General features: G+C 53.8%; 2 protein-coding genes and 1 long non-coding RNA gene across 4 annotated transcripts in view; 2 read left to right on the plus strand and 1 right to left on the minus strand.

The window, feature by feature from the left end:
- ACOT11 (acyl-CoA thioesterase 11) overlaps positions 1 to 13,080 on the plus strand; it is a 58,341-nt gene extending 45,261 nt beyond the window's left edge. The window contains exons 7-16 of the mRNA XM_032137678.2: positions 1,037 to 1,193; positions 2,999 to 3,118; positions 4,938 to 5,082; positions 6,358 to 6,413; positions 7,832 to 7,898; positions 8,304 to 8,387; positions 9,048 to 9,181; positions 11,105 to 11,236; positions 11,911 to 12,037; positions 12,925 to 13,080. Coding sequence (XP_031993569.1) covers positions 1,037 to 1,193; positions 2,999 to 3,118; positions 4,938 to 5,082; positions 6,358 to 6,413; positions 7,832 to 7,898; positions 8,304 to 8,387; positions 9,048 to 9,181; positions 11,105 to 11,236; positions 11,911 to 12,037; positions 12,925 to 13,080 — 1,178 coding nt within the window. The remainder of the gene's footprint in view (positions 1 to 1,036; positions 1,194 to 2,998; positions 3,119 to 4,937; positions 5,083 to 6,357; positions 6,414 to 7,831; positions 7,899 to 8,303; positions 8,388 to 9,047; positions 9,182 to 11,104; positions 11,237 to 11,910; positions 12,038 to 12,924) is intronic.
- Positions 13,081 to 13,235: 155 nt separating this feature from the next.
- FAM151A (family with sequence similarity 151 member A) overlaps positions 13,236 to 24,965 on the minus strand; it is an 18,824-nt gene continuing 7,094 nt past the window's right edge. Inside the window, exons 2-8 of the mRNA XM_032137679.2 lie at positions 24,389 to 24,532; positions 19,998 to 20,150; positions 18,662 to 18,821; positions 16,413 to 16,637; positions 15,557 to 15,696; positions 14,380 to 14,523; positions 13,236 to 13,909 (exon numbers count right to left, since the gene is read on the minus strand). Coding sequence (XP_031993570.1) covers positions 13,236 to 13,909; positions 14,380 to 14,523; positions 15,557 to 15,696; positions 16,413 to 16,637; positions 18,662 to 18,821; positions 19,998 to 20,150; positions 24,389 to 24,532 — 1,640 coding nt within the window. The remainder of the gene's footprint in view (positions 13,910 to 14,379; positions 14,524 to 15,556; positions 15,697 to 16,412; positions 16,638 to 18,661; positions 18,822 to 19,997; positions 20,151 to 24,388; positions 24,533 to 24,965) is intronic.
- The window catches only part of LOC131381820 (uncharacterized), a 27,271-nt gene continuing 21,289 nt past the window's right edge, over positions 18,984 to 24,965 (plus strand). For both annotated transcript variants that reach the window (XR_009210771.1, XR_009210772.1), the window contains exon 1: positions 18,984 to 19,093. This is a non-coding gene — a long non-coding RNA (uncharacterized LOC131381820). The remainder of the gene's footprint in view (positions 19,094 to 24,965) is intronic.

Below are 24,965 nucleotides of genomic sequence, written 5' to 3' on the forward strand. Positions count from 1 at the left end.
ATCCTGTCTCCAGACCTTGGCTCAGGCCACCCTCAGCTTCCCCTCATGTCTGCCCCCACCGTGTCTGGGGTCTCTCTGATAGCCTACAGCCAAACCAAGGGCAGTGCCAGCTCTTTGATGGACCCCCCTGAAGAAGTCTCTCCATGGGAAATGGGAGACAAAGGACACCACCTTGGGTTTGGTGGGGCATGCCAGCATCTGCTGCCCTGAAGCCCAAGGCCTCATTCACTGCCTGGCCTCTCCTACTAAGGATACCCTAACCCTATTGCCAAGGATAAGGGAAACACCAGGGCAGAAGGCCGGGAAAAACTGTCCTTTTTGAGAGCATATTTACTGGAGTCAAGTACTTTGTGATTATTATTTTTTTTTGAGACAGAGTCTCACTCTATTGCCCAGGCTGGAGTATAGTGGCGTGATCTCGGCTCACTGCAACCTCTGCCTCCCAGGTTCAAGTGATTCTTGTGGTTCCCTGAGTAGCTGGGATTACAGGCGCTTGCCACTATGCCCAGCTAATTTTTTTGTATTTTAGTAGAGACAAAAGTTTCACCATGTTGGCCAGGCTGGTCTTGAACTTCTGGCCTCAAGGGATCTATCCTCCTTGGCCTCCCAAAGTGCTGGGATTACAGGCATGAGCCATTACGCCTGGCCTTGAGTCAAGCCCTTTGTGACAATAATCACATTTCATCTTCAAACAGTCCTGTCGGGTCGGATTTCATGCCTGCCTTTACAGATGAGGCAACCGAGGCTCAGAGGGATTACTTGATTTGCCCAAGGCTGTACAGGTAGTCTGGAGTGGAGCTGAGGCTCAGATCAGCTGTCTTGTCTCAGAGCTGGTGCTGCGTCCACTGCACTGGACAGGCTCATCCCTCTCACCCAGGGCCACCCTCTGCCTCATGTGCACTTGGTGCCGAGTAAATAAAAGAACCTGAGTGGGGTGGAGTGGGGGGGGGGGGTCCCGGGGCTGCCCGTGGGGAGGGGCTGCCCTTAGGAATGTTCTCACCTCCCCGCTTCCCTCCCTTACCCCATCCCTGGTCAGATCTGGAGAACAGAGACTGTAGCCTCATGGTGCCGGCTGAGAAGACCCGTGTGGAGAGTGTGGAGCTGGTCCTGCCTCCCCATGCCAATCACCAGGGCAACACCTTTGGGGGCCAGATCATGGCCTGGATGGAGAATGTGGCCACCATTGCAGCCAGGTAAAGGCAGAGTGTGCTGCCTCTGCCTCCCCTCCTTTCTCCTCCTCCTCCCCTTGGCCACCTCCCTCTGGAGGGGAAACCCCAGCTTGGGGATGGCATTCAAGGCTTCAGAAGATTGGCTGTTCTGAATCAGAGAAATGAATTTTTGTGAACTGACCATTCCTTGTTCTACTAAAAAAGTTAGCATCTTTTACATGGGAAACACCAGGTCTCTTGGCCTGGCACTAGATCCTCCCCTTGATCTGGCCCTACCTGCACTCCTTCTAGTATCTATGTTCCCTTCACATCAAGCCATTTGCCATTCTCTGTTGCCATCCTCCACTTTTCCAGCCCCTGCCTTTGCTCCTGGTGTAGCCTCCTGCCATGCTTCCCCTACTTTTCTTTGTCTGCTGATATCCTGCCCACTTCCTCCATAAAGCCATCTCTGACTGTTCCCTTCTTCTAAGGGGTGAAAATTGTTTTCTCTCCTCTAACATCTGTGTCTGTCCAGGGCTTGTTCTACCCTAAATATCAGGGTATTTTTTATAATTATGGTAACTGACCTTCACTAATTGACACTCTCACACCTCCAAGACTTTGCTCTTGCTGTTCCCTGTACCAGGAGTGCCTTTCCCAACCAACCCACGCCCTTCCCAGCCAGGCGGATTCCTCCTTATTCTTTAGAGCCTGGCTTAAATGGCCCCTCCTCCAGTTTAACCTGTGGGAGACAGTGCATAAGCAATGCTGTTTTGGGCAGGCCTGGCTATAAGTGCAGTAAGATCCTGGAGGAGCCTGATGGTCAGGGAAGGCTGCCTGAAGGAAGAGCACTTCAGCTGGGACTTGAATGCCCAGTAGCTTTGGGTAAGGGGAGGGCTTCTGGATAGTGGGAACAGCAGCTGGTGTAAAAGTTGGAAGGAAAGTGGGAAAGGGGTTTACCCCAAGCCCTGCTTTCTTCTGTCCCCTCAAACTTGGCTCCTTTCCAGCCATGCATAGACCTCAGTATTCTAAGATCTGAAATGGGACTTTAGTTCTGTGCCTCTGAGCAGAACTGCCACTGGATTGGGTGGCAGTGGGTGGATCAGAATGTGTAGTTCCAGGCTGGGTCTGGGGATGGGACCAGGGCAGAAGGCCGGCCCAAGCTGGCCTAGCACGGTGGCTCACACCTGTAATCCCAGCACTTTGGGAGGCCGAGGCCACTTAGGCCAGGAGTTCAAGACCAGCCTGGCAACAAGGTAAAACCTCATCTCTACCAAAAATACAAAAATTAGCCAGGTGTGGTGGTGCATGCCTGTAGTCTCAGCTACTTGGGAGGCTGAGGCAGGAGAGTCACTTGAACCCGGGAGGTGGAGGTTGCAGTGAGCCAAGATCGTACCAGTGCATTCCAGCCTGGGCAACAGAGTGAAACCCTGTCTCAAAAAAAAAAAGAGGCCAGGCGCGGTGGCTCATGCATGTAATCCCAGCACTTTGGGAGGCTGAGGGGGGTGGATCACCTGAGGTCAGGATTTGGCAACCATCCTGGCCAACATGGTGAAACCCCGTCTCTACTAAAAATACAAAAAATTAGCCGGGCATGGTGGCGGACGCCTGTAATCCCAGCTACTCAGGAGGCTGAGGCAGGAGAATTGCTTGAACCTAGGAGGAAGAGGCTACAGTGAGCCGAGATCCTGCCATTGCACTCCAGTGCGGGCAACAAGAGTGAAACTCTGTCTCAAAAAAAAAAAAAAAAAAAATATATAATATATATATATATATATATAAATCTGGCCCAAACTAGTGGCTGAAGCACCGGGGGCATTCCTTCTGTCTCCCCACTCTTGCCTCCTCAGCCGGCTCTGCCGTGCCCACCCTACGCTGAAGGCCATTGAGATGTTCCACTTCCGAGGCCCGTCCCAGGTCGGCGACCGTCTGGTGCTCAAAGCCATCGTGAACAATGCCTTCAAACATAGGTGAGGGTCTGGGATGGGCGCGGCCAGGGCCATTCAGGGCTGAGGGCTCTTCCTGACCCTAGAAAGGACCCTACTTCCAACTGTCCAGGAGCCCTTTGCCCTGCAGACAGAATCTAAATCCCTGCCCGGCTGATGGCTTCCTTCACTGTCTCTGAAATTCAGCTCTGATTTTCCCTTCTTGGGAGCCTTCCCTGGCTCCCAGTCCTGCCCACTCCTGGCTGGGTCAGGGACCCCTCCTCTGGGATCCCCCAGCCCCTGTCTCCTGCTGTCTCAGATCAGTGTCTCTGTCTCCCTCCTTGGCTCCTGGCTCCATGCCTGGACCGCTGTAGATGCTCAGATCACAGGGCCGCTTCTTGCCAGTGTTTGGTTATTTATCAAATCCTTTCCCACGCATTTCCTAAAATAATTATTCCACAGAGTTGTTGTCTTTGCAATGAATTCTGAAACCCACTCCCATGAAAGCTGACTTTAAATAAGTAAATTTTTTGAGAATTTCAGAGGTCATTATTTAATTATTAAAAGTGAGGGATCAGGAGCCAGGCTGCTGGGTGTGAGTTTGGCTCCACCTCTTACTGGCTCTGTGACCTTGGGAAGTAACTTAACCCCTCTGAGTGTCAGTTCTTTCACGTATAAAATGGGGCTCATCACAACTACCTCAGAGGTACGAGGATTCAATGAGCCGTTACTAGTAGAATGCCAGAGGAAGTGTCTGGTAAAGGTCAGCCATTGTGGCTGCTCTTACTATTATTGTTGTTATTTGCAGTCTGACGTGCACACATTCTGCCACGGTGCAGGGGAAAAGCCCTTTTGTGGGAGCTGCGAAGCCTGGATTTTAGTCCAGATTCCAGGAATCTGGAATCCTTGGAAAAATTATTGCTCAGTTTTAGGCCTTGGATTCCCCATCTATATAATGTCCACATTCTGCAATCATAGAACTTCCAAGTGAGGGGGAATGGTGGTGGCTGCTATTTTATAATTAATAAAGCTGGTAAGTGGCTGAGCGCAGTGGCTCACGCCTGTAATCCCAGCACTTTGGGAGGCCGAGGCAGGCAGATCACTTACGGCTCGGAATTCAAGACTATCCTGGCCAACATGGCGAAACCCCGTCTCTATTAAATAAACAAAAAATGAGCCAGGCATGGTGCACACACCTGTAATCCCAGCTACTCAGGAGGCTGAGGCACAAGAATCCCTTGAATCCAGGAGGCGGAGGTTGTAGTGAGCCGAGATTGTACCACTGCACTCCAGCCTGGGCGACAGAATGAGACTGTCTCAAAAAATAAATAAAGGAATAAAGAAATAAGGATGGTAGGATACATGAATAGCAGCAACTGAGCTGTTTGAAGCAAGGCTGCCACAGCACTTGTAAATATGCACATAATGAACATTTTCTAATTAGGCCGTCCACCTCCACCTCCTGGTTTATGTCCTCATACCCCTTTGTGGTTTCTGAGGGCTCATTTATACCTTTGCTTTCTTGTTGGTTGCCTCCTGCCCCGAGCGTTAGCCCATGAGGCATAGACTGGACAGATGTATTCACTCCCGCATCCTCACAGGGCCGGACACACACAGGAGGTGCTCTGTAAACATTGGAGGGAGCGGTCCCAGGTGTCCTGTCACTGGGACTCCGATCCAGGTTGCTGGAAGAACTGCAGGAGTGTATGTGGCTGTGTGTGTGCATACATGTGTGTGTATGTGTGTACATGCGTGTGTGTGTGAGCTCACGTGTGTGTGTGTGTGTGTGAGTGTGTATGTTGGGGAAGAGGCATGGCCCTTGGGAAGGTCTGTCCAGGTTGGAAGCTACACTCCCTCCCTTCAGCATGGAGGTGGGCGTGTGCGTGGAGGCCTATCGCCAGGAGGCTGAGACCCACCGGCGCCACATCAACAGTGCCTTTATGACCTTTGTGGTCCTGGACGCAGATGACCAGCCCCAGTTGCTGCCCTGGATTCGGCCCCAGCCCGGGGTAAGTGGCACCAGTGCCCTGCCCCACCAGCAGCTCCCCTCCCTTCCCTCTCTGCTCTGGCATGGTGGAGCCTGCCAGCCCTCTACAGGCCTAGAGGTGTGAGGGGCCCACCCTACCCCAGTGCTGGGGCACAGCCAGCTCTGAGTGTCCTGGCTGTGAGCCCCGGGATGCCCCTTGTGCAGGGCGGGCTTGTTCTGCCTGACAGAACTTGGAATATGTGTGGGTCTGGCTCGGAGTTGGGGGTTACTGGGCTGTCATGAACCTGCAGGGTTGGGAGAGTGCTGGCTTTGGAGTCAGATGTGGGTTGGAATCTCGCCTCTACTACATTCAAGTGATGCCCCCTCGAGCTTTCAGTCCCCATGGGTAAAATGGGCGTATCTGCAGTCCCTGCCTTACAGGACTGCGGGGCGATAGATGCAGTACTGACTCCATGCCTGGCTGTGCCCTGGGAGCGGTCAGGAGGATGGTGAAAGCAACACGAGGGGCACGGGAGGACAGTCAGGAGCCTGGTGCAAGGTCCTCTCTTACAAAATGCTCCCTGTGCCTCCTGTGGGCCAGGCCTTGGAGAGGCCGCTCCCTCCCTCAGGGGAGGTCCCCTGCCCTGCCTGCTGGCCTTCTAGAGCCTAGCATGGGCTGTGGAGTTGAGTGGAGCCTCCGGACCGGGAGCTGGGGGTCACAGCCACAGCCGCTTCCCAGGCATTTTCCATGTTGTGCTTGGGACTGGAGGACGTTAGACGTGGTGGTAAAGAGGGTGGGCTTGAGGCAGGCCATTGGGGCGCTGATCCCGGCCTCGGCCCTTACCCCTGTGGCCTTGGCAAACCCTCACCCTTCCTTGTCTCAGGTTCCTCCTCTGTAGAATGGATACAGCACCAGCACCAGCCTCGGAGGGTTGTTGTGAGGATTTGGTGCAATTCCGCGTGGAAAGCCCTTGAGAAGAGTGGCTGGTGTGTAGCGAGTGCTCAATAAATGTGGACTCTCATTACCATTGTGAGTGGCTTGTAAGGATCCCCATTTTACAGAGGAGGAAACTGAGGTCTGGCCAGGGGAGGTGATGTTCCCAGGTCACTCAGAGAGTTTGAGGGGAGCTGGGGCTACAGCTTAGTTTCCCACTTTCCTGGCCAGGATGTTTTGATTCCAGCTGCCCCAGTGACACCTGAACTCCACGTTAGGGCTGCAGGATCTCCTTGGGCCCTGGGGGATGGAGAGGGGGAGGACAGAGGGTGGGATAGCTGGTTGCTCCTCTCACAGCACAGCCTATCCCCACTTCCTCCCCAGGATGGCGAGCGGCGGTACCGAGAGGCCAGTGCCAGAAAGAAGATCCGCCTGGACAGGTGAGTAGGGGCTGAGTGACGGGCAGAATGTGGATTCGGGGCTGTTCACGCTCTGCTGACCCCAGGGCACTCGCTTTTCTTTAGAGCTGCCTGTGCGTTGGCCCTGGGCCGGGCCCTTTACATCCTCTCGTTTGGGTCTCATTACACAGCGGTCTTCTGGCCTGTTGTACAGGCGAGGACGCTGGGGACAGAGGGGTTAGGTGGCTTGCCCAGGGACACACAAATATCATCAGCAGAGTCAGAATTTGAAGCTGGCTGAGTCCAGCCGATTTTAAATCTTGTGTTCTTCCCATTGATTCTGATGTCCATTTGGCAGATGAAGAAACGTTCAGAGAGGAGATGCAGTTGTTCAAGAGGTAAAGCCACTTTGGGAGGCCGAGGCAGGCAGATCCCCTGAGGTCAGGAGTTTGAGACCAGCCTGGCCAACATGGCAAAACCCCATCTCTACTAAAAATACAAAAATTAGCTGGGCGTGGTGGCTCCCGCCTATACTCCCAGTGTGCCTATAGTCAGCAGGCTGAGGCTGAGGCAAGAGAACCGCTTGAACCGGGAGTTGCCGAGATTGTGCCATTGCACTCCAGCCTGGGCAACAGAGCAAGACTCTGTCTCAACATAAATAAATAAATAAATAAAAATGAAGCCAGGTGTGTCTGACTCTGCTGTGAAAGCATTTACGGACTTTAGAGGCTGTAAGCACACCAGGGATCACAGGCTGTTGTTAGTAAGAAAGTGTACATCTATGGCATTTACTGAGCATTTTTTTTTTTTTTTTTTTGAGATGGAGTCTCGCTCTGTCACCCAGGCTGGAGTGCAGTGGTGCGATCTCGGCTCATTGCAAGCTCCGCCTCCCGGGTTCCCGCCATTCTCCTGCCTCAGCCTCTCCGAGTAGCTGGGACTACAGGCGCCCGCCACCACGCCCGGCTAATTTTTTGTATTTTTAGTAGAGACGGGGTTTCACCGTGGTCTCGATCTCCTGACCTCGTGATCTGCCCGCCTCGGCCTCCCAAAGTGCTGGGATTACAAGCGTGAGCCACCGCGCCCAGCCATTTACTGAGCATTTACTGTGTGCCAAGCACTGTTATTGTGATGACCCCATGAGGCAGGGGTGACTGCTGATCCCATTTCACAGATGAGGACACAGCAGCATCAGGGTGAGGTCACTCAGCAGGGGTGTGAGGTGTGGGGACCGAGCCTTAGACGCCATATCCTTCCTTGCGGCTTGCTCCCACCTCCGAGCTTTCCCTGGTATAGGGGCCGAGCTGGTATGCCCTCAGCTGCTGTGTCCCGTGTGACCATCCAGCCTCCCTGGCCAGACAGGAGTCTCCCACTCTGCTGGGCTCAGCTAGGCCTGCAGTAGAGTCTGTGGAAAGTGCTGGACTTCCAGGGGGACCCAGGCTGTCCTCTTCTCTCCCTCCCAGGAAGTACATCGTGTCTTGTAAGCAGACAGAGGTGCCCCTCTCCGTCCCCTGGGACCCTAGCAACCAGGTAAGGCCCTCTGCTCCAAGGGGACAGTCTTCAGACCCACCAGGGCCCCCATCCTTCCCTGCTTGTGAGAATGGGTTCGGAGGAAGGCCGGGGAGAGCAGGATATGAATGACACGCCTCATGATTGCTACCGTTAGCAAAGAGCTTGCCTGCGTCCCTGTTTGGCAGGTGGAAGCGGAGACCTTGAGAGGCAGAGCAGCTTGTCCAGGGTCACACAGTGGGTCTAGCCAAGCCCAAGCCTGGACCTCCCTTCTCAAAGCCCAGGACTCTTTCCACAGCACCTGCCACACCACCCCCCGTCCACCCCATTCATGGCCCAGCTTCCTCTCTGGCACACCCTTGGCCTTGGCTCAGGGGCCCTGGAGGAAGGGGGCGGGGTAGTGGTAGCACCTGTGTGCTCTTCCAGGTGTACCTGAGCTACAATAACGTCTCCTCCCTGAAGATGCTTGTGGCCAAGGACAACTGGGTGCTGTCCTCGGAGATCAGTCAGGTAGCTGACCCCACCCGCCCAATTTTCCTTTCTCTTCTGAGCCAGAGGTGGCTGATGGCAAGCAACAAGAACTCTCCCACACCACTTATGTCAAAAAAAGACCTCTTCAAAGAACTGGGTGAGACCAAGAAACCAGTCCAGTTATGGAAACATACCTGCCCCTGCAGGGCCTGGAGTCGAGAACCCCTAGATCCTTCTGTGCTGTCTGCCCCCCTTCCTATTCTCAACCACTCAGGTCTGCTGCTGTCTGACCAGGCACTTCCTCCCTCTCTGTTCTTCTGCAGTGATCACTGCAGGGATTGGGGCAGCCAGCAGGCACAGGCTACAGGAGACCTAAGCTCTGCCAGCTGCCTGTGCCCTCGGACAAGCTACTTCCTGCCTGTGCCGCTGGGGCTTGGATGGGCACCTGGCTCTCAGGAACCACTGCATGTTGCCTTAGTCACTGTTGTCTTAAGCCACCTTCCTGTCCATTTGTGCTGAATTCTCAGCACAAATATGCTGAATTCATGGGGGTGCAGCTGAGACTCAGAGAGGTTGAGCTGTGTGTTCACAGTCACACAGCAAGTCAGCTGTAGCCCTGAGCTTCCAGCCTCAGCTTCCAGCATCCCCATCAGTCCACTCCACCACCCAGCAAATGCGGCTGCCCTCTGTCCCATGCAGGTCCGCCTGTACACTCTGGAGGATGACAAGTTTCTCTCCTTCCACATGGAGATGATGGTGCATGTGGATGCAGCCCAGGCCTTCCTGCTGCTCTCGGACCTGCGTCGGAGGCCAGAGTGGGACAAGCACTACCGGTGAGGGGCCAGGGTGAGGGCAGGGCAGTGTCCCTTCTCCGGCCCGATGAGGGAGGGAGTGTCTCCTTCTGCGGGTCATCCTCCATGATGCTCTGCCCTGCTGGCCATTAGCAGGGGCTGGGGGCGGGTTGGAGTTCCGTGTTGGGTGGGGAGTCAGGGTCATGGGTATTTTGAGCCCTTAGAGAAGAGACTGAGCATGGAATTGGAGCTGGAGGCTTGAGTTGAAGTCCTGCTTCTGTCCCAGCCAGCTGTGTGACGCTGCATAAGTCAAAGTCACTTCCTTTCTGGCCTCAGTTTCTCTCTTCTTAAAATGCGTGCTTGGATGGCAGGTCATGGATTCACACTCAGAGATACTGATTTTCAAACCATGTGCTGTGGAGTTCTGTGTTCCCAAAGGGGCTTCCGGAACTGCTGGGGGTGGAGTTGGAAGGATGAAGGGTGAGCGGGACATAGCATGGCCAGTTTGCTGAACTTAATCAAGTTTGCTGATTTTCCTCACAAATATATTGTTTATGAATATAATGATTATGAATAGAAATATGTTATTCCTTTACATACATTTGTTCCTCCAAATTTATTGATTGTTCATATGACTATCTTCTTCTCGAATTTAGTCAAGGAAGATAAATATGTTCTTAGGAAAATAGCAAAATTTGTGTTTTTCAAGTCCCCTTAAAGTCATTTTCTGTTCTGCCAACACCCTGGCTTGGGGGGGTTCTTTGATAATTGCTTGTTATGAGGAGCCTACATTCTGGAGGATTTCCGTAAGAAGGTTCGGTGTGTTTGGAAATTCAGTGCGCCGGTCACTTGGTGAATTGTATTTTGATAAACTGGCCTTCCCCTTCCTACCCCATCTGTCTTCTCCAGAGCAGGCTTGTAGCTCTTTATACATGGGCTTCCTGCTGAAGGTTTCTTTGCAAAAAGGGCCATGTTGCCTTAAAAAGCCCTGGCCCAGCTGACTCAGGCCTGCTGGTTGTCCCCTTCCAGGAGGCAGAGAGGTGATTTGGTGGTGGATGTCGTGTAGGGGGAGGGCGGTTGTGCATGTGGTAGGTGGGCTTCTTGGAGGGAGGCTGGGGTGGGCCTTGAAGGCCAGACCAAATCTTGATACTTGGTGGGATTTGTGGGGGAGTGGCCTGAGGAGAAAGAGAGCCCCTAGTTTCTTCCCCTTACCCTGCCTACTGCTGAGTGCATGCAGGGGAGTAGGGAGGAGGAAGTGCATCTGGACATGGCCATGTCTGCCCGTGTGGGTGTCCTTGTGTGGGTGCACGTGTTGGTATGAACCTGTGTATGCCCATGCATGTATGTGTCTGGTGCCTGGGCCTGGGGATACATCTCTGCCACCTGATGGCCTGGACACACCCCAGCCCTGTTTCCTTATTAGCTCTGTCGCCGTGGGCAGGTTATCTTCCTCATCTATGAGATGGGAATACTAAAAGCGTCCATAGCATGGGGCTGTTATGGAGATTAAGTGACACGTATAAAGCATTTAGAACAGCACCTGGCACTCGGTGGGCGCTCGGTAAATATTAAGAACAACTGCTAAATCATCACACATCTTTGTGGTGTCTGCACCTGCGCAGACATGTATAGACACACGTGGGTCTCTGTGTATGCTGGTGTCTGTCCATGTGCCTGTGCACATATGATCACGTGTGCATGTATGTGCACATCTGTTTCCATGTCTGTATGTGTTCATTTACTTGCGTGCATGTCTACGTATTCCTGTGTGTGCACATGCACATGTGTGTCCATCTTGGCTGGGCCTTGCTGCCTTCCTGCTGGCCCTTGCTGAGCAGTACAGGGGGTGACATCCCACCACAGAAAGCTGCTCAGGCATTGCAGCGTGGCAGGACCCGGGCAGACCCGCTGCTTGCATGGGAGCTGGAAGCTTCCTGGGGCCCTGAGATCCTGGCCTCCCCACAGGAGCGTGGAGCTAGTGCAGCAGGTAGACGAGGACGACGCCATCTACCACGTCACCAGCCCTGCCCTCGGAGGTCACACAAAGCCCCAGGACTTCGTGATCCTGGCCTCGAGGCGGAAGCCTTGTGACAATGGGTGTGTGCCTATCTGCTGTGGGGTGGGGGACACAACCGGACAGAGTGGGAGGGTGGCCGCATCTCCCTCCCAGGGAAGGGCATCAGCCTGGAGCCAGAGCTCTGCTTCCCATTGGCTATGGGGCCCCAGGCACCACTAGACTTTTGTGGGCTGCTGTGGCTTTACTATGGGTAAAAGGAGGGATAGGCGCACACACTCCCCCTCTTGTCACATTCCCTAGAGCAGGGCCACCCTTACCCGGGGCGACCCAGGCTGCCTCGATGCAGGCCTTGGGCAGGTATTTCTCACGTGGTCACCTCCTTGGCCTCCTCCCTCTGACAGCCCTGTGCGGGCTGGAGGGCCTAAACATCTCTTTTGCTGGAGAGACAAGGACAGAAAAAAAATCCCAAAGCCCACGAGTCTTCCCCTGAGCGCTGAAGTGGAGTGGCTTTTCCAGAAAGTCCACAGTGAAGTCAGGTTGGCTCCTGGTGAATTCAGTGCTAACCCACAGGTACCTCCTCCTTCCAGCCTGGCCCTGAGCCCCACATCGGGGCTTTAAGAGTCGATGTGCCTTGCATCCCCCGGTGAGGAGTCTGTGCCAGAGGGGGCAGGGTCTGGGACTTGGTTGGGCAGAACAGGCCCCCACTTTCTTCTATGGCTGACCCCTGTCCCCTTGCTGCCCTTCCTTCACTCAGGGACCCCTATGTCATCGCGCTGAGGTCAGTCACGCTGCCCACACACCGAGAGACGCCAGAGTACAGACGTGGAGAGACCCTCTGCTCAGGCTTCTGCTTCTGGCGCGAGGGGGACCAGCTGACCAAGGTGAGGCCGGTCCCCCCAACCACGCCCCCAGCCTGGCTCCATCCCAACACCACACGTGTATTGAGCTCAGCACTGCTGGGCTAGGATAGTCTCAGAGCTGGCCCCCCAGCAGGCTCCCCCTTCCAGCCTCGGGGAGCCTGAGAGTGTCAGGGGCTGAAAATGATCTAATGTGTGTACAGGTAAGTCAGAGGCCACTGCATGGTCTTGGAAAAAGCTCTGGGTGCTGAAGGCAGAAGGCCTGGGTTCTGAACTGAAATTCCATCTCACTCGTCACTTACTTGGATAGCCCTTCTCATCTAGGAAGGCTTTATATGGCTCTGAGGGCCCATAAAACCCAGCAGCGCAGTCCATGTTGATGGAAAACATGGGGAGGAGGCTGAGGGAAAGCGAGGGTGGGGTACTGCAGCCTCCCCCTCACAGCTTCTGTTAGGGCCCTGCAGCCTGGCTCTGGCCTTGAGACTCACCCAGCAGAGACTCAGCCGGTGTTTGCTGAATTCATGTGCTTGAACCCATGAGCGCCTCAGAACCATCCCTGGGCTAATGTCTAACGTGTCTCTATGGCCAAGATTCAGAGCTGGGCCCTGGAGACGCAGCCCCTGCCCTCCAGGGCCTCTGGCTGGCGGGGAAGATGCATGATGACAATGTGGTGTGTGGTGTGGGAAGCCAGGGTTGTCAGCGCCCCAGGAAGGGTTGGGGGAGATCAGCTGGAGGAGGTCATGCTGGGCAACTGTGTAATCTGAGACCCTGGGGAATTGGGTTGAATATTCTGCCCTCCCAGAAGGCGAGCAAGGCTGACTCACCACCAGCCTCGTGCCTACTGGGCTCCCACCCCTTCCCAGGACCCTCCCCTAGCTCGGTCCCCCTGAGCTTGGCTTCCCACCCTGCAGGTGTCCTACTACAACCAGGCCACCCCAGGTGTTCTCAACTATGTGACCACCAACGTGGCCGGCCTCTCCTCTGAGTTCTACACCACCTTCAAGGCTTGCGAGCAGTTTCTCTTGGACAACCGGAATGATCTGGCCCCCAGCCTCCAGACCCTCTAGATGCCCTCAGTGGCCACATCATGCCCACTCCCACTCCATCCTGTCCCCAAGGACTCACATACAGTGCCTGGAGAAAGCCAAAGACCTCTACTTCTTCCTGCCTCCCCATGGGAAGCCTCCGCCCTGAGGTCCACTGGCCCACCACCCCTGGGTGCTCAGTTTCTGCCAACATCGGCCAGCAAGTCCTTGCGGTACCCCTGGGGCAGCCTGTAGTAGACTCGGCTCCTGTCCACAGCCCTAGCTGCCAGCAGTGCTGTCCTCACAGAGGCATAGTCGCCCCCAGCTGGGTTGTACTCCACTGTGACAGTGGCCCGGGGGGAGGATGCCAGCAGCCTGGCTATGGCTCCAGCTGTGCTGTGGCCCAAAGGCATGGCCTGCATCTGGAAGGACACAGGTTGCCAGAGCCCCTGGCACAACTCCAGCATATCTGTGAGCAGCTGTTCCCTGTAGCCACTGCCCAGCACCTCCTCAGGCCAGCCTGGTGCCACAGTCACGTGGGGGAAGACCTCAGTCACAGCTGTAAGCAGCTCTCTGCCAGCCACATGGCCAGGGACCGAAAAACTCCCATGGGAGATTTTGGCCCCAACCCACACAGGCCAATGCAAGAGGCCAAGGCTGGAGAGGCGTGCCAGCAAGGCCAGGGAAGGCCGGAGGGCTGTGGGCTCCGCTATTTGCAAATGGATGCCCCAGTGTCCAGGATGTGTGGCCAGCTGCTGCAGGCAGGACTCCAGCGTCAGGATGCTGCCACTCGGAGTATGAACAATGGGCACGGGGTTTTCAGCCACAGTTCCCTCGAGGCCAGTGTTCAACAGGATCATGCCTTCTGTGGCTGGAAGAGGCGGCAGAGGCAACAGTGTTTAGGATTTGGGTTATCATAAGGTGTTAGAGTCCCTTGTTAAACGGGCAGTGGGAGTTATGGGGTCATCAAGGACCTTGCCTCTCTGGAATCTGTCAACCTAGTTTTGGGCTCCAGGTGGATGGGTTGCTTTATAAATGTGCCTGGTGCATGAGAAACTCTTGTTTCAGCTCTTGGCCTTTACCCATGACTCAGCCTGGGGGCCGGTGCCAGCCTTGCCTGCAGCAGTGTGGCTGAGGACTGGTCCGAAGGCCAGGGGCCCTGTGCTCTTGACATCACTGTACTCCCCCTCCCTCTCCCGCAACCCTGCCCCACATTGCATCCAGGGTATGGTGTAAATAAACCCGTGTTGCCACGGCAACAGAGACTGGCGGTACCTGCCCCTAGCAAAGGACACCCCTGCAGATGAGCTGGGAGCACCAGGGCTGAAGGGTAGATCTTACCTGGGAGGGTCATTGTTGCTGTTTTACCGCTGCCCTGGACGTCAGGAACCAGCCACTCCACATTCAGACCATCGTCCCCGGGCAGCTGGAGAAGAGGGATCAGGCTGCCTCCCGTGTAGTACATTGGTTTCCGTGTGGCATTCACTGTGGGGCCCCAAATCGCCAAGGTGAAGTGGCTGCCATTCATGGAACACCTTCCATAGGTCACAGCTCTACGGGCATCCTGTCTAAGCCTCATGGCACCCTGCCAAGTAGCTCTCATTTCCTTGCTTTGTAGACTAGAAGAAGTGACTTGCCCAAGGTCTTATAAGCAGTAAGCAAAGTTGCTGGGAGTGGAACCTGATGGGACCAGGTCTGCCTGGCCCCAGAGCTGGTATCTTTCCCCCTCGCTTAGGTGGCTCCCATGGCAGGAATGCTGAGTCTGATGGGGCCCCTTTGAGATGGCTTAACTGCAGCTCTTCTGGGTTCGGGGTCAAGGGAATGAGGGGTTTGGATGCTGGCGTCTGATCACTGCTTAACGAATACAGTGGAGGCCTCTGAAACATGAGAGTAACCGGCAGTGGAGCTGCGCACCAAGGGCAATAACGGGGGGTTTGGAATTTGCTGGTTTCCTACCTGCTGGGCCACATACAAGCTGAGTGACTGTATAAATCCCTGAACTGTTTTGAGCTGCTGTTTCTCTATAAAATGGAATCCCTCAGTTTCTCTATAAAATGAACGTGTGGGTCAGGCAGGTGGCTCATGCTTGTAATCCCAGCACTTTGGGAGGCCAAGGCAGGCGGATCACCTGAGGGCAGAAGTTCGAGACCAGCCTGGCCCAACATGGTGAAACCCCATCTCTATTAAAAATACAAAAAGTAGCCGGGCATGGTGGCGCAGGAGAATCGCTTGAACCCAGGAGGCGGAGGTTGCAGGGAGCCGAGATTGCACCGCTGCACTCCAGCCTGGGTGACAGAGTCAGACTACGTCTCAAATAAATAAATAAATACAAATAAAATGGATGTTTAAAGCTTAGCATACCATCCCAGGGCCTGGCACACAAAATGCAGCCGCCTCCTGTCCCACCCCGGCCTTCCCCCTTCTGATATCCCTTCTACCCAGCTCTGCTCCGGTGCCCACCAAGTGCTGCTCCATGCAGAATCCAGCCCACACCACCCTTCCCAGTTCCTCTCCTTACAGGCCAGCTGCTTGAACTGTGACAGGAGAGGCTCAAAGATGTCATAGTAGACTTGGTGGACAGCAGTGTTATCCCGGACGTAGAGCAGATCCTCTACCGACATGGGGTCCGAGGCAGCCTGCCACAGCGTCAGGCTGTACCTGGGGACACGAGAGCTGGCTCGGTGCCTGTCTGGGCCCAGCAAGACCCTCAGCCCCACTCCTGTGCTCAGAACTGGATGTCAGCTGGGCCCAGGGTAGAGCAACTGTCCTCCAGTCACCTACCTGCCACTTCTCCCTGAGTCCTACCCCTTCCCAAGGGCAGGAGCCAGAGGGAATTCAGGAAAGATGACTGAAAGCAGAGGCCCAGGAGGGAGGGGGAGCCTGTCCTGCCTCCTCACTTGCAGTGTCTATTTCTGAGTCCTGTCTTAGGAAAGGGGCAGGACAGATGGGGGAGGGTGTGGAAGGGTGGGTCAGGCATCAAGAGGGGGAGGGGGCAGCTTTGGGAGTCCTGTGGAAGGTAGGGGGGATAGTGGGGGCAGGGGAGTCTCTAAATTCCTATAGGGCTATCCTAGGGCAGGGGTTGAAGGCACAATCTGTGTAGCCCCAGGGGTACAGCTGGCTCCTATTGGAGGAAGCTGTGGGGAGACAAACTGTGTCTTGGTATAAATATTTTCCAGAGGGCAGAGAATTACCCACCAATGAAAGGGTTCCCTCGGGAGGTAGTGAGTAGCCCGTCACCAGAGGTATGCAAGCAGAAAGCACCGGCAGGGGTTGGACGAAATGACCTTTAAGACCCTTCCAGCCATGAGCTTCTGGGATCTTGCTGGGGGCATCAGCGCCTCCAGGAGGGTGGGGGTGGGTTTGGTGGTTTTCACCTCTCAGATTGGCTCAGCAGCCAGCTGAAGTGGGGCCAGGCGGCGCGCACCATGGAGGACCGCACGGGGAAGGTGACCCTCTGGGGCAGCCCTCCCACCAGCTCGTGCATCTTCTCCACCATGGCTCGGGTGTACGTCCTGTCTGGGGACGTGGACACGTAGAAGGTGGTCCAGCCTGGAGACAGGGTAGCCCTGGGATACTTCTCCTGGACCAGGGCCAGGAACCTGCAAAAAAATCAGAGATGTTGGTCTCATGGAGCTGCGGTGGCCCCTTCCTCTCCTCTGGGTTCTCATCACAGTGCTAGGGAGTGGCGGGGCCTATTGGATCTATGATAAGGTCAGAAGCAGAGTCCCAAAGAACAGAATGGCTTGTTTCAGGTCCCATAAATTGGGCGTGGACTTTGGAGTCAGGGAAGTCTGGGTTCAGATCCTGATTCTGATCTTGGGCAGGTAACTCAACCTCATAGACAGCATCCCTTCTAGCAGGGCAGGCTTCTTAAACATCCCCATATAGACAGGAAACTGACTCAGAGCTGAGCTCTGCCGGCTGGGAGTCTCTGAAGTTTTTCAGGTTTTCTTTAAACATCTCCCTCCTGCCAGGTGTGGTGGCTCACGCCTGTAATCCCAGCACTTTGGGAGGCTGAGGCAGGTGGATCACCTGAGGTCGGGAGTTCGAGACCAGCCTGACCAACATGGAGAAACCCCGTCTCTACTAAAAATACAAAATTAGCTGAACGTGGTGGTGCATGGCTATAATCCCAGCTACTTGGGAGGCTGAGGCAGGAAAATCGCTTGAACCCAGGAGGCGGAGGTTGTGGTGAGCTGAGATCATGCCGTTGCACTCCAACTTGGGCAACAGAGCGAGACTCCGTCTCAAAAAAAAAAAATTTCTTTTCCTGCCTTCCTGCCTTCCTGCTTTCCTCTCTCCCTCCCTCCCTCCCTTCCTTCTTTTCTTCCCTTCATATCTTTCTCTCTTTTCTTTCTATACGTGGTCTCGCTGTGTTGCCCAGGCTGGTCTCAAACTCCTGAGCTCAAGGGATCCGCTCACCTCGGCCTCCCAAAGTACTGGGATTATAGGTGTCAGCCACTGTGCCCAGCCTAAAATTTTATTTGAATTTTGCCTTGATAAAAATATTTTAATTTTTTCTTTGTACTTTTCTTCTTCAAAAGATGCAAATTTTAACAGGCAAATTACGTTGCCACCCACTGCCCACCCAAAAAAATCTACTGAGTAAAATTAGCACTCCAAGAAGACAGGTCATATTTATCTTGGGCCACTGATTACATTTTCCAAACTACTACTTTTGGAAGGCACCTCAGCTTGAGAAGCACAATAATAAATACTAGATGGATGGGTTGCTGGCTGGTTGGATGGATGGAGGAAGAGATGGATGGAAAGAGCCTGGAGCTTAGAATCAGAAAGGCCTGGGTTTGACTCTTTCCTCTGCCACTTACTAGACTTAGGCAGGTCTTTTAACTTCTATAATATAGTTCCTGCATTAATAAAATGAAAACAATACTACCGACCTCATTCTCGTAAGAGTTAAATGGTGTTCTGCAAGTCAAGTGCTTAAAACAGTTCTGGGACACGTAATAAACTTTGAACAAATTGAGCTTCCACTATTGTCAGCTTTATCATCTGCAAAATGGGGAGAAAGCCCTGACTTGGCAGTGCTATGTAAGGATCGGATCAAAGACATTCTCTCCTTTTATGTGGTCTCTTTGTAAACTGTAGAGCACTGTGCAGCTACTGTATGTGAGGGCTGTGAGCAGCAGCGCTGGAACTCATGAGGGGAATTCCAGCTGGGGAAGGAATCAAGGTTTTAGACTTCTCTAGCAGGCCAAATCCTGTGCTGGTCACTGGGAAATACAAGGGGGCACTTGGCCCTGTCTGCCCTCCAGGAGTTCAATGTAGTAGGGGTGACAAATCTGTGAATGCACAGTGACAGCCCCATGAAGTCAGGGCTGTGTTAGAAGGAAGTGTAGGGGTTTAGGGGCCCAGAAGAAGTCCTGCAGCGGCCTAGGATGTCAAGGAAGTTTCTAGAGGAGACAATGAAGTGCCAGTGGTTTGTCAGAAAATGGGGGAAAGGCACTGGAGGAAGAGGGAACAGCATGTGCAAAGGCTCAGAGGTGAGGCTATATATAGTGTGACTGGAGACAAACTCAGAGGTCCCCTAAGATCCCCATCCTGTGGTAGGTGTTGACAGAAGAGGGCTGGACACAGCTGGGACAGAGAGGCGGACACTCACTGTGTGGCAGTGACCTCAGTTGAGATGAGCATGTTGGGGCCCTTTAAGATGTCAGCGTTGATCCATATGGGCCGCCGGACTTTGCCTTCCTCTGTCAGCCGCCGCAGGAGGTCCAGGGAGGGGCCCACGGCCTTGATGTTCTTGAAGTCCAGTTTGATGCCTGTGGGGAAAGGGACAAGGGCTTGGGGAACTGGTGAAGGAACTAGGAATACGTGACTCCCTGGGCAGAAAGCAGAGAGGGTGCGTGTGCGTGTGCGTGCGCGTGCGTGTGTGCGTGCGTGCGCGTGCGCGGTGGAGTCGGGAGGGCGGAAGGAGAAGCACCACATCCCTGCAGGGTGTGAGGAAGGCGTTTCGAAGAGCCAGAGCTAACTCAGAGAAGAAGGGCCTGCCTCTAGGAGTTCCCATCTCCTGCGGGGAGGAAACAGAGGCCGGGTGAGGACTTGGGCTTGTGGCTGCCGCAGCTGGGAATGAAGTCTCTGCTGAAAAGGGGTTGTGGTTCCTGAGCAGGGCGGACTCAGGGGGTCCTAAACCACCAGGGCCCGTAGGGAGGTGACTCAGCCTCCGGGAAGGTGCGTTTGAGTAGAGGAGGAAATCTCTGCAGAGGAAGGACCTGGTGCTTTTCAGGGTGGTGAGGAGAGGAGGCTGGGAAGATACAGAGGGATGCTGAAAGCCAGGCCAAGATCACACTTTTTCCTGAGGACAATGGGGAGCCACGGAGGGTTAAAACAGAGGCGTGGCATGACAAAACTGGTGTTTTGAAAAGATCCCTCAGGTGCGTGTGTGTGGTCGTGGTAGTCAAGGGAAGCCTGGAGGGGCCGAATTTGGGGCAGGAAGCCGGTGAGGGAGGTCCTGGAGAGATACGATGTGGCTGCGACTAGACGGGGGCAGGGTTAGGGGTTAGGATTGGTGGGTGCTGCAACTGAGTGGCTGTGAGGATGAGGGAGAGGGGAGGCGTTATGGTGATACCTGGATTCTGACTGTGACTGGTGAAGGGGTGCAGAGGGGAAGGGTGGGGCTGGGCTTTGAACGTGTTACGTCCAGTTCTGTAGATACAGGAGGAAGCACTCTGAGCATGCGTGGCACTTTGCAGTTCACACCGTACTGCCCGCCGTCTCCCCTGTGTGTCCAGGAGAGAACACCAGGACCTGCACTGACACGCTCCCCATCTCGCCTAGTCCTCACTGAGCCTGGGCATCTATAATATCGTGATGAGAAAGCCAAGGCAATGAACACCTCGTGTCAGAGCTGGACTTGCTTCCCAGTGAGGGATCTCTGCACATGCTGCCCCCAGGCCAGAGGGCTGGGGGCCGGAGAGGGTTTCCAGAGAGGCCCTTACCCTTTTGGGAAGAGCCCAGCACGGCGTCCAGCCACTGCTCCAGTGTGTTGTCGCTATAGATAGCCGGAGGGTGTGCCATGATGGGAACTCCTGTCTCATTGGCTGTGCCGAGCCCTTCCACATTGACGTCAGCCTCCAGGACTGTTATGTTGCCTGTGGAAGAGGCAAAAACTCAGTCAGTTCCTTTTTTTAAAAAAAGAAAACTTTTTTCTCATCATAAAAGCATTACAAATTACAGAACATTTGAGAAATACAGAAAAGGGGAAGAAGAGGAAAATATTCACCCACACTTCCATCATAGTTTCACATTTTGATGGATTTTTTCTTCCATTTTCTTCTATGCATAGGTTTTTTTTTTTTTTTTTTTTTTTGAGACGGAGTCTTGCTCTATTACCCAGGCTGGAGTGCAGTGGTGTGATCCTGGCTCACTATAACCTCCATCTCCCGGTTTCAAGCAATTCTTGAAATTCTCCTGCCGCAGCCTCCCAAGTAGCTGGGACTTACAGGCATGTGCCACCATGCCTAGCTAATTTTTGTATTTAGTGGAGACGGGGTTTCACCATATTGGCCAGGCTGCTCTCAGAACTCCTGACCTCAAGTGATCCGCCCACCTCAGCCTCCCAAGTGCTGGGATTACAGGCGTGAGCCACCGCACCCGGCCCTATGCATAGTTTTTACACAGTTGAGACTCCACTGCATTTATAATTTATGTTTTTTCAACATTATGACACATTTCCATGATCTTTTTTATACATCTCTTTAGAGCAAACAAGGCAAAGAAACAAAAAGCTTCAAAAGCCCTGGTTGAGGGTGTTCACTACCATGTAGTGATCATCCCCCATTCCTGAGATGCTTTGGTAGTTTGATTTTTGCTATTAGTCTTGCTATGTTGCCCTGTCTGGTCTTGAACTCCTGGGCTCAAGCAATCCTCCCACTTTGGCCTCCCAAGTGTTGAGATTACAGGTGTGAGCCTCAGTGCCCAGCCCACAGGGTCATTTTTAAAGCCCATGTTATCAAACTGCTTTCCCGAAAAGTTGTCCTGATTCCTGTTCCCACCTGTAGTACACAAGGTTGCCCATTTCACCGCATCATCACCGACACTGAATTATCCTTTAGCTTCACATAGTTAACTCAATCAGGTGGACATCTTCTGATTCCTGCCTTCGAGAATTCAGTCTAGTAGGGAGCTCAGACCTTTCTTTTTTTTTTTTTTTTTTTTTTTTGAGACGGAGTCTCGCTCTGTCGCCCAGGCTGGAGTGCAGTGGCGCAATCTCGGCTCACTGCAAGCTCTGCCTCCCGGGTTCATGCCATTCTCCTGCCTCAGCCTCTCTGAGTAGCTGGGACTACAGGCGCCCGCCACCGCGCCCGGCTAATTTTTTTTTGTATTTTTAGTAGAGACGGGGTTTCACTGTGGTCTCGATCTCCTGACCTCGTGATCCGCCCGCCTCGGCCTCCCAAAGTGCTGGGATTACAAGCGTGAGCCACCGTGCCCGGCCAGGGAGCTCAGACCTTTCTAATGGGAAGCTGTCTCTAGAAAATCATGCAAGGGAGGCCAGGCGCGGTGGCTCACGCTTGTAATCCCAGCACTTTGGGAGGCCGAGGCGGGCGGATCACGAGGTCAGGAGATCGAGACCACGGTGAAACCCCGTCTCTACTAAAACATACAAAAAAAAATTAGCCGGGCGCGGTGGCGGGCGCCTGTAGTCCCAGCTACTCGGAGAGGCTGAGGCAGGAGAATGGCATGAACCCGGGAGGCGGAGCTTGCAGTGAGCCGAGATCGCGCCACTGCACTCCAGCCTGGGCGACAGAGCGAGACTCCGTCTCAAAAAAAAAAAAGAAAGAAAGAAAATCATGCAAGGGGCACTCACACTTGAAGAGTGTAGTGGAGGGGAGAGGGGTCGCTTTTGGCCCTTGCAGCATCACAGACAATTGATGCCAGAAGGGGCCTTTTCTCTTGCTCTCTCCCCGACTCCTGACCATTCTTCTCACCTCTAGCACTGCTTCCCTGCAAGTCTGTTCTCTATGGAGCCACCAGAGTGAGTGTCCTAAACATGTACCCGATCATGTCGCTTCCTGTTAAAAAAGGCCAGAAAACCTACCCATTGCTCTGAACATGAAACCCAAACTCTTTATCATAGTCTTTGTGGTCTGTACAATCAGGGCCTGCCAGATTTTCCAATTTCACCTCACGTTCCACTCTGCTTCATTCTTCGAGTTCCAGGCGCCCAGCTTCTCCAACTGTAATGTGCACATAGATCCCCCAGGAACTGTACAAATGCGTGTTCTGATCACTAGGTCTGTGGCAGGGCCTGAGATTCTGCTTTTTTTTTTTTTAGATGAAGTCTCACTCTGTCGCCCAGGCTGGAGTGCAGTGGCACGATCACGGCTCACTGCAACCTCTGCCTGCTGGGTTCAAGCGGTTCTTCTGCCTCAGCCTCCTGAGTAGCTGGGACTACAGGTATGCACCACCACCATGCACGGCTAATTTTTGTAGTTTTAGTGGAGACGCGGTTTTACCTTATCAGTCAGGCTGGTCTTGAACTCCTGACCTCAGGTGATCCACCCGCCTCAGCCTCCCAAAGTGCTGGAATTACAGGCATGAGCTACCAGGCCTGGCTCGAGATTCTGCATTTTTAACACACTCCCCGGGGATGCACATGCTGCTGGGCCATGGGCCACATGTTGGGTAGCAAGGCTTTAATTTGTTTTGTCCTCCCCATCTCTGGGCTATTGCCTGGCAACACTCTTCTCTCAACTTTACTATGGCACCTCCCGCTCATCCTTTAGCGTTGGCTTAAAAAAATCACTTCCTCAGCCGGGCACGGTGGCTCACGCCTGTAATCCTAGCACTTTGGGAGTCCGAGGCAGGCGGATCACTTGAGGTTAGGAGTTTGAGACTAGCCTGGTCAACATGGTGAAACCCTGTCTCTACTAAAAATACAAAAATTAGCCAGGCATGGTGGTGGGCTCCTGTAATCCCAGCTACTCGGGAGGCTGAGGCAGGAAGAATCACTTAAACCTGGGAGGTGGAGGTTGCAGTGAGCCAAGATCACGCCAGTGCACTCCAGCCTGGGCAACAGAGTGAGATCCTGTCTCAAGACAAACGAAAACAAAAACTCTCTTCACCTTAAAAATTGTGACTTGCCTTCCAGAGGCTGAGCCTGGGGGCTGACTTGCTTGGGGGTGGGAAGTGAAGAAGGAGCAGGATTGGTTTCCTGTGGCCACAGCTGCAGCCCTGGTCCCCAGGAAGCCATAGTCAGGAGGGAAGGGGACATGCAGTCACTAGCCCTCCTTGTACCGGCTTTACCCATCTGCAGGAGAACACGGTGGCTGTGTGCAGACCATGAATTGACACTGCTGGCTTCCAGTCCCCACCCTAACACTTTCCAGCTGTGTGATCTTGGGAAGGTTATTTGACCTTTTTGTGCCTGTTTCCTCATCTGCAAGAATTAAATAATAAAATATCCCTGGTTAGGCATTCACTAAGTGTTAATTATTTATATGGAGTTGATTGCTTAACTAGTGTAAGGGGCCATCTGGTGTATTTCTGTTGCTTCAGCATAATTATTAATAACGACCTCAAAAGAGCCCTGCTTTGGTTGATTCGGTCATTCTAGCAGCCCTCAGACCCCAGTTTCCTTGTCTGAAATGGAAGGAGTTCGCTTGAGCAGTGGTTCTCAAAGTGTGGTCCTGGGGCCAGCAGCCTGTGTCTTCTGAAACGTGCCCGGGTTTGAGGACTGTTCCCTTCATCTTTTATAGCTACTGCTTTAAAGTTCACTAGCATGTTTGTGAACATTATCTACTGAGCTTCCCAACCGCCCTGAAGGAGAGGGTGGGGGTCAAGCGTCATGCAGTGGCTTGGAGCGTGCATTCTGGGGCTGACCACTCTGGGCTCCAATGTTGGCTTAATCGCTTTCAGACAGTGTAACCTTGGCTAAGTCACCTAACTTTTCTGAGCCTCTATTTCTCTCCTGTGAAATGGTACCCATGAAACAGGTTGCATGGTAGTCCCAGGAGAACCTGTGTGTAATGTGCGCCCAGTGAACCTTGGCCAACTGGTTACTGTAACCATTTTTGAAGTGCAGATTTCTGGCTTCTTGAGGCTTTGAAGGTAAAGGCTTCCTTACAGGTTGGTCCCTGACAGGTCGAGGAAGGTGTAGCTGGGAGGAAGGGCAGTATAGTCATGACTTTGGAGTCCGACATGCGGTTTAAATCTAAGCTCGGAGTTTATCAGCTGCACAACCTTAAGGCGGTCACTTAACCCCTCTGAGCCCCTATTTCCTCGTGAGGAAAGACATGTAAACAGCCGTCATGCCACCACAGATCCTCACTTCTCTCCGTCTTCTCCATCCCCTGCCCTGGCCTGCCTCAGTCTTGGCAGCTGGACTTACTGTTCAGGGCAGCTGTCATGGCTTCCTTGCTGTTGGCTGCGTGGTACCAGGTGACCTCCAAGGCATCTCGGCGGCTGATCTGGCCCAGGCTCAGCAGGTAGTCCAGCATGTTGGCATCAGGGCTGCAGGCGTCCGGCTCACAGCCTGGAAGGAATCCCAAGGGGCTATTAGCGTCTGTCCTCGCCCCAGCCCAAGACTCATTTCGTTCATCCCATGACCCTCCCTGGGCTCCCACGGTGTCTAGTACCCCATCTGGCAGAGGGACAGTGAGGCTCAGACTCACTGGTGCTGCAATAGAGGGAAATGAATGGGCTCCTGGGGCCTAAGGAGGCCTCAGTACCAGCCTGGGGCAGTCAGGAAAGGGGGGCAGGTTCACAGAGAAGGGAACACTTAAGGAAGACCTTGAAGGATGTGTGGAAATTTCACAGAAAAGGGAGAATAGGTTATTCCAGACAGAGAGAAAGCAAAGGCTTGGCTTCAGGAGAGTGCAGTTGCCTGAAGGAAGAGCCACTGGCCTGGTAGAGATGGAACATAAAAGTGGAATGTGGAAAGATTGGAAGAGGGGGCCAGGCATGGT

This window comes from Hylobates moloch, unplaced genomic scaffold (genome assembly GCF_009828535.3).
Source record: "Hylobates moloch isolate HMO894 unplaced genomic scaffold, HMol_V3 SCAFFOLD_18, whole genome shotgun sequence".
In the NCBI taxonomy this organism is placed as follows: domain Eukaryota; kingdom Metazoa; phylum Chordata; class Mammalia; order Primates; family Hylobatidae; genus Hylobates; species Hylobates moloch.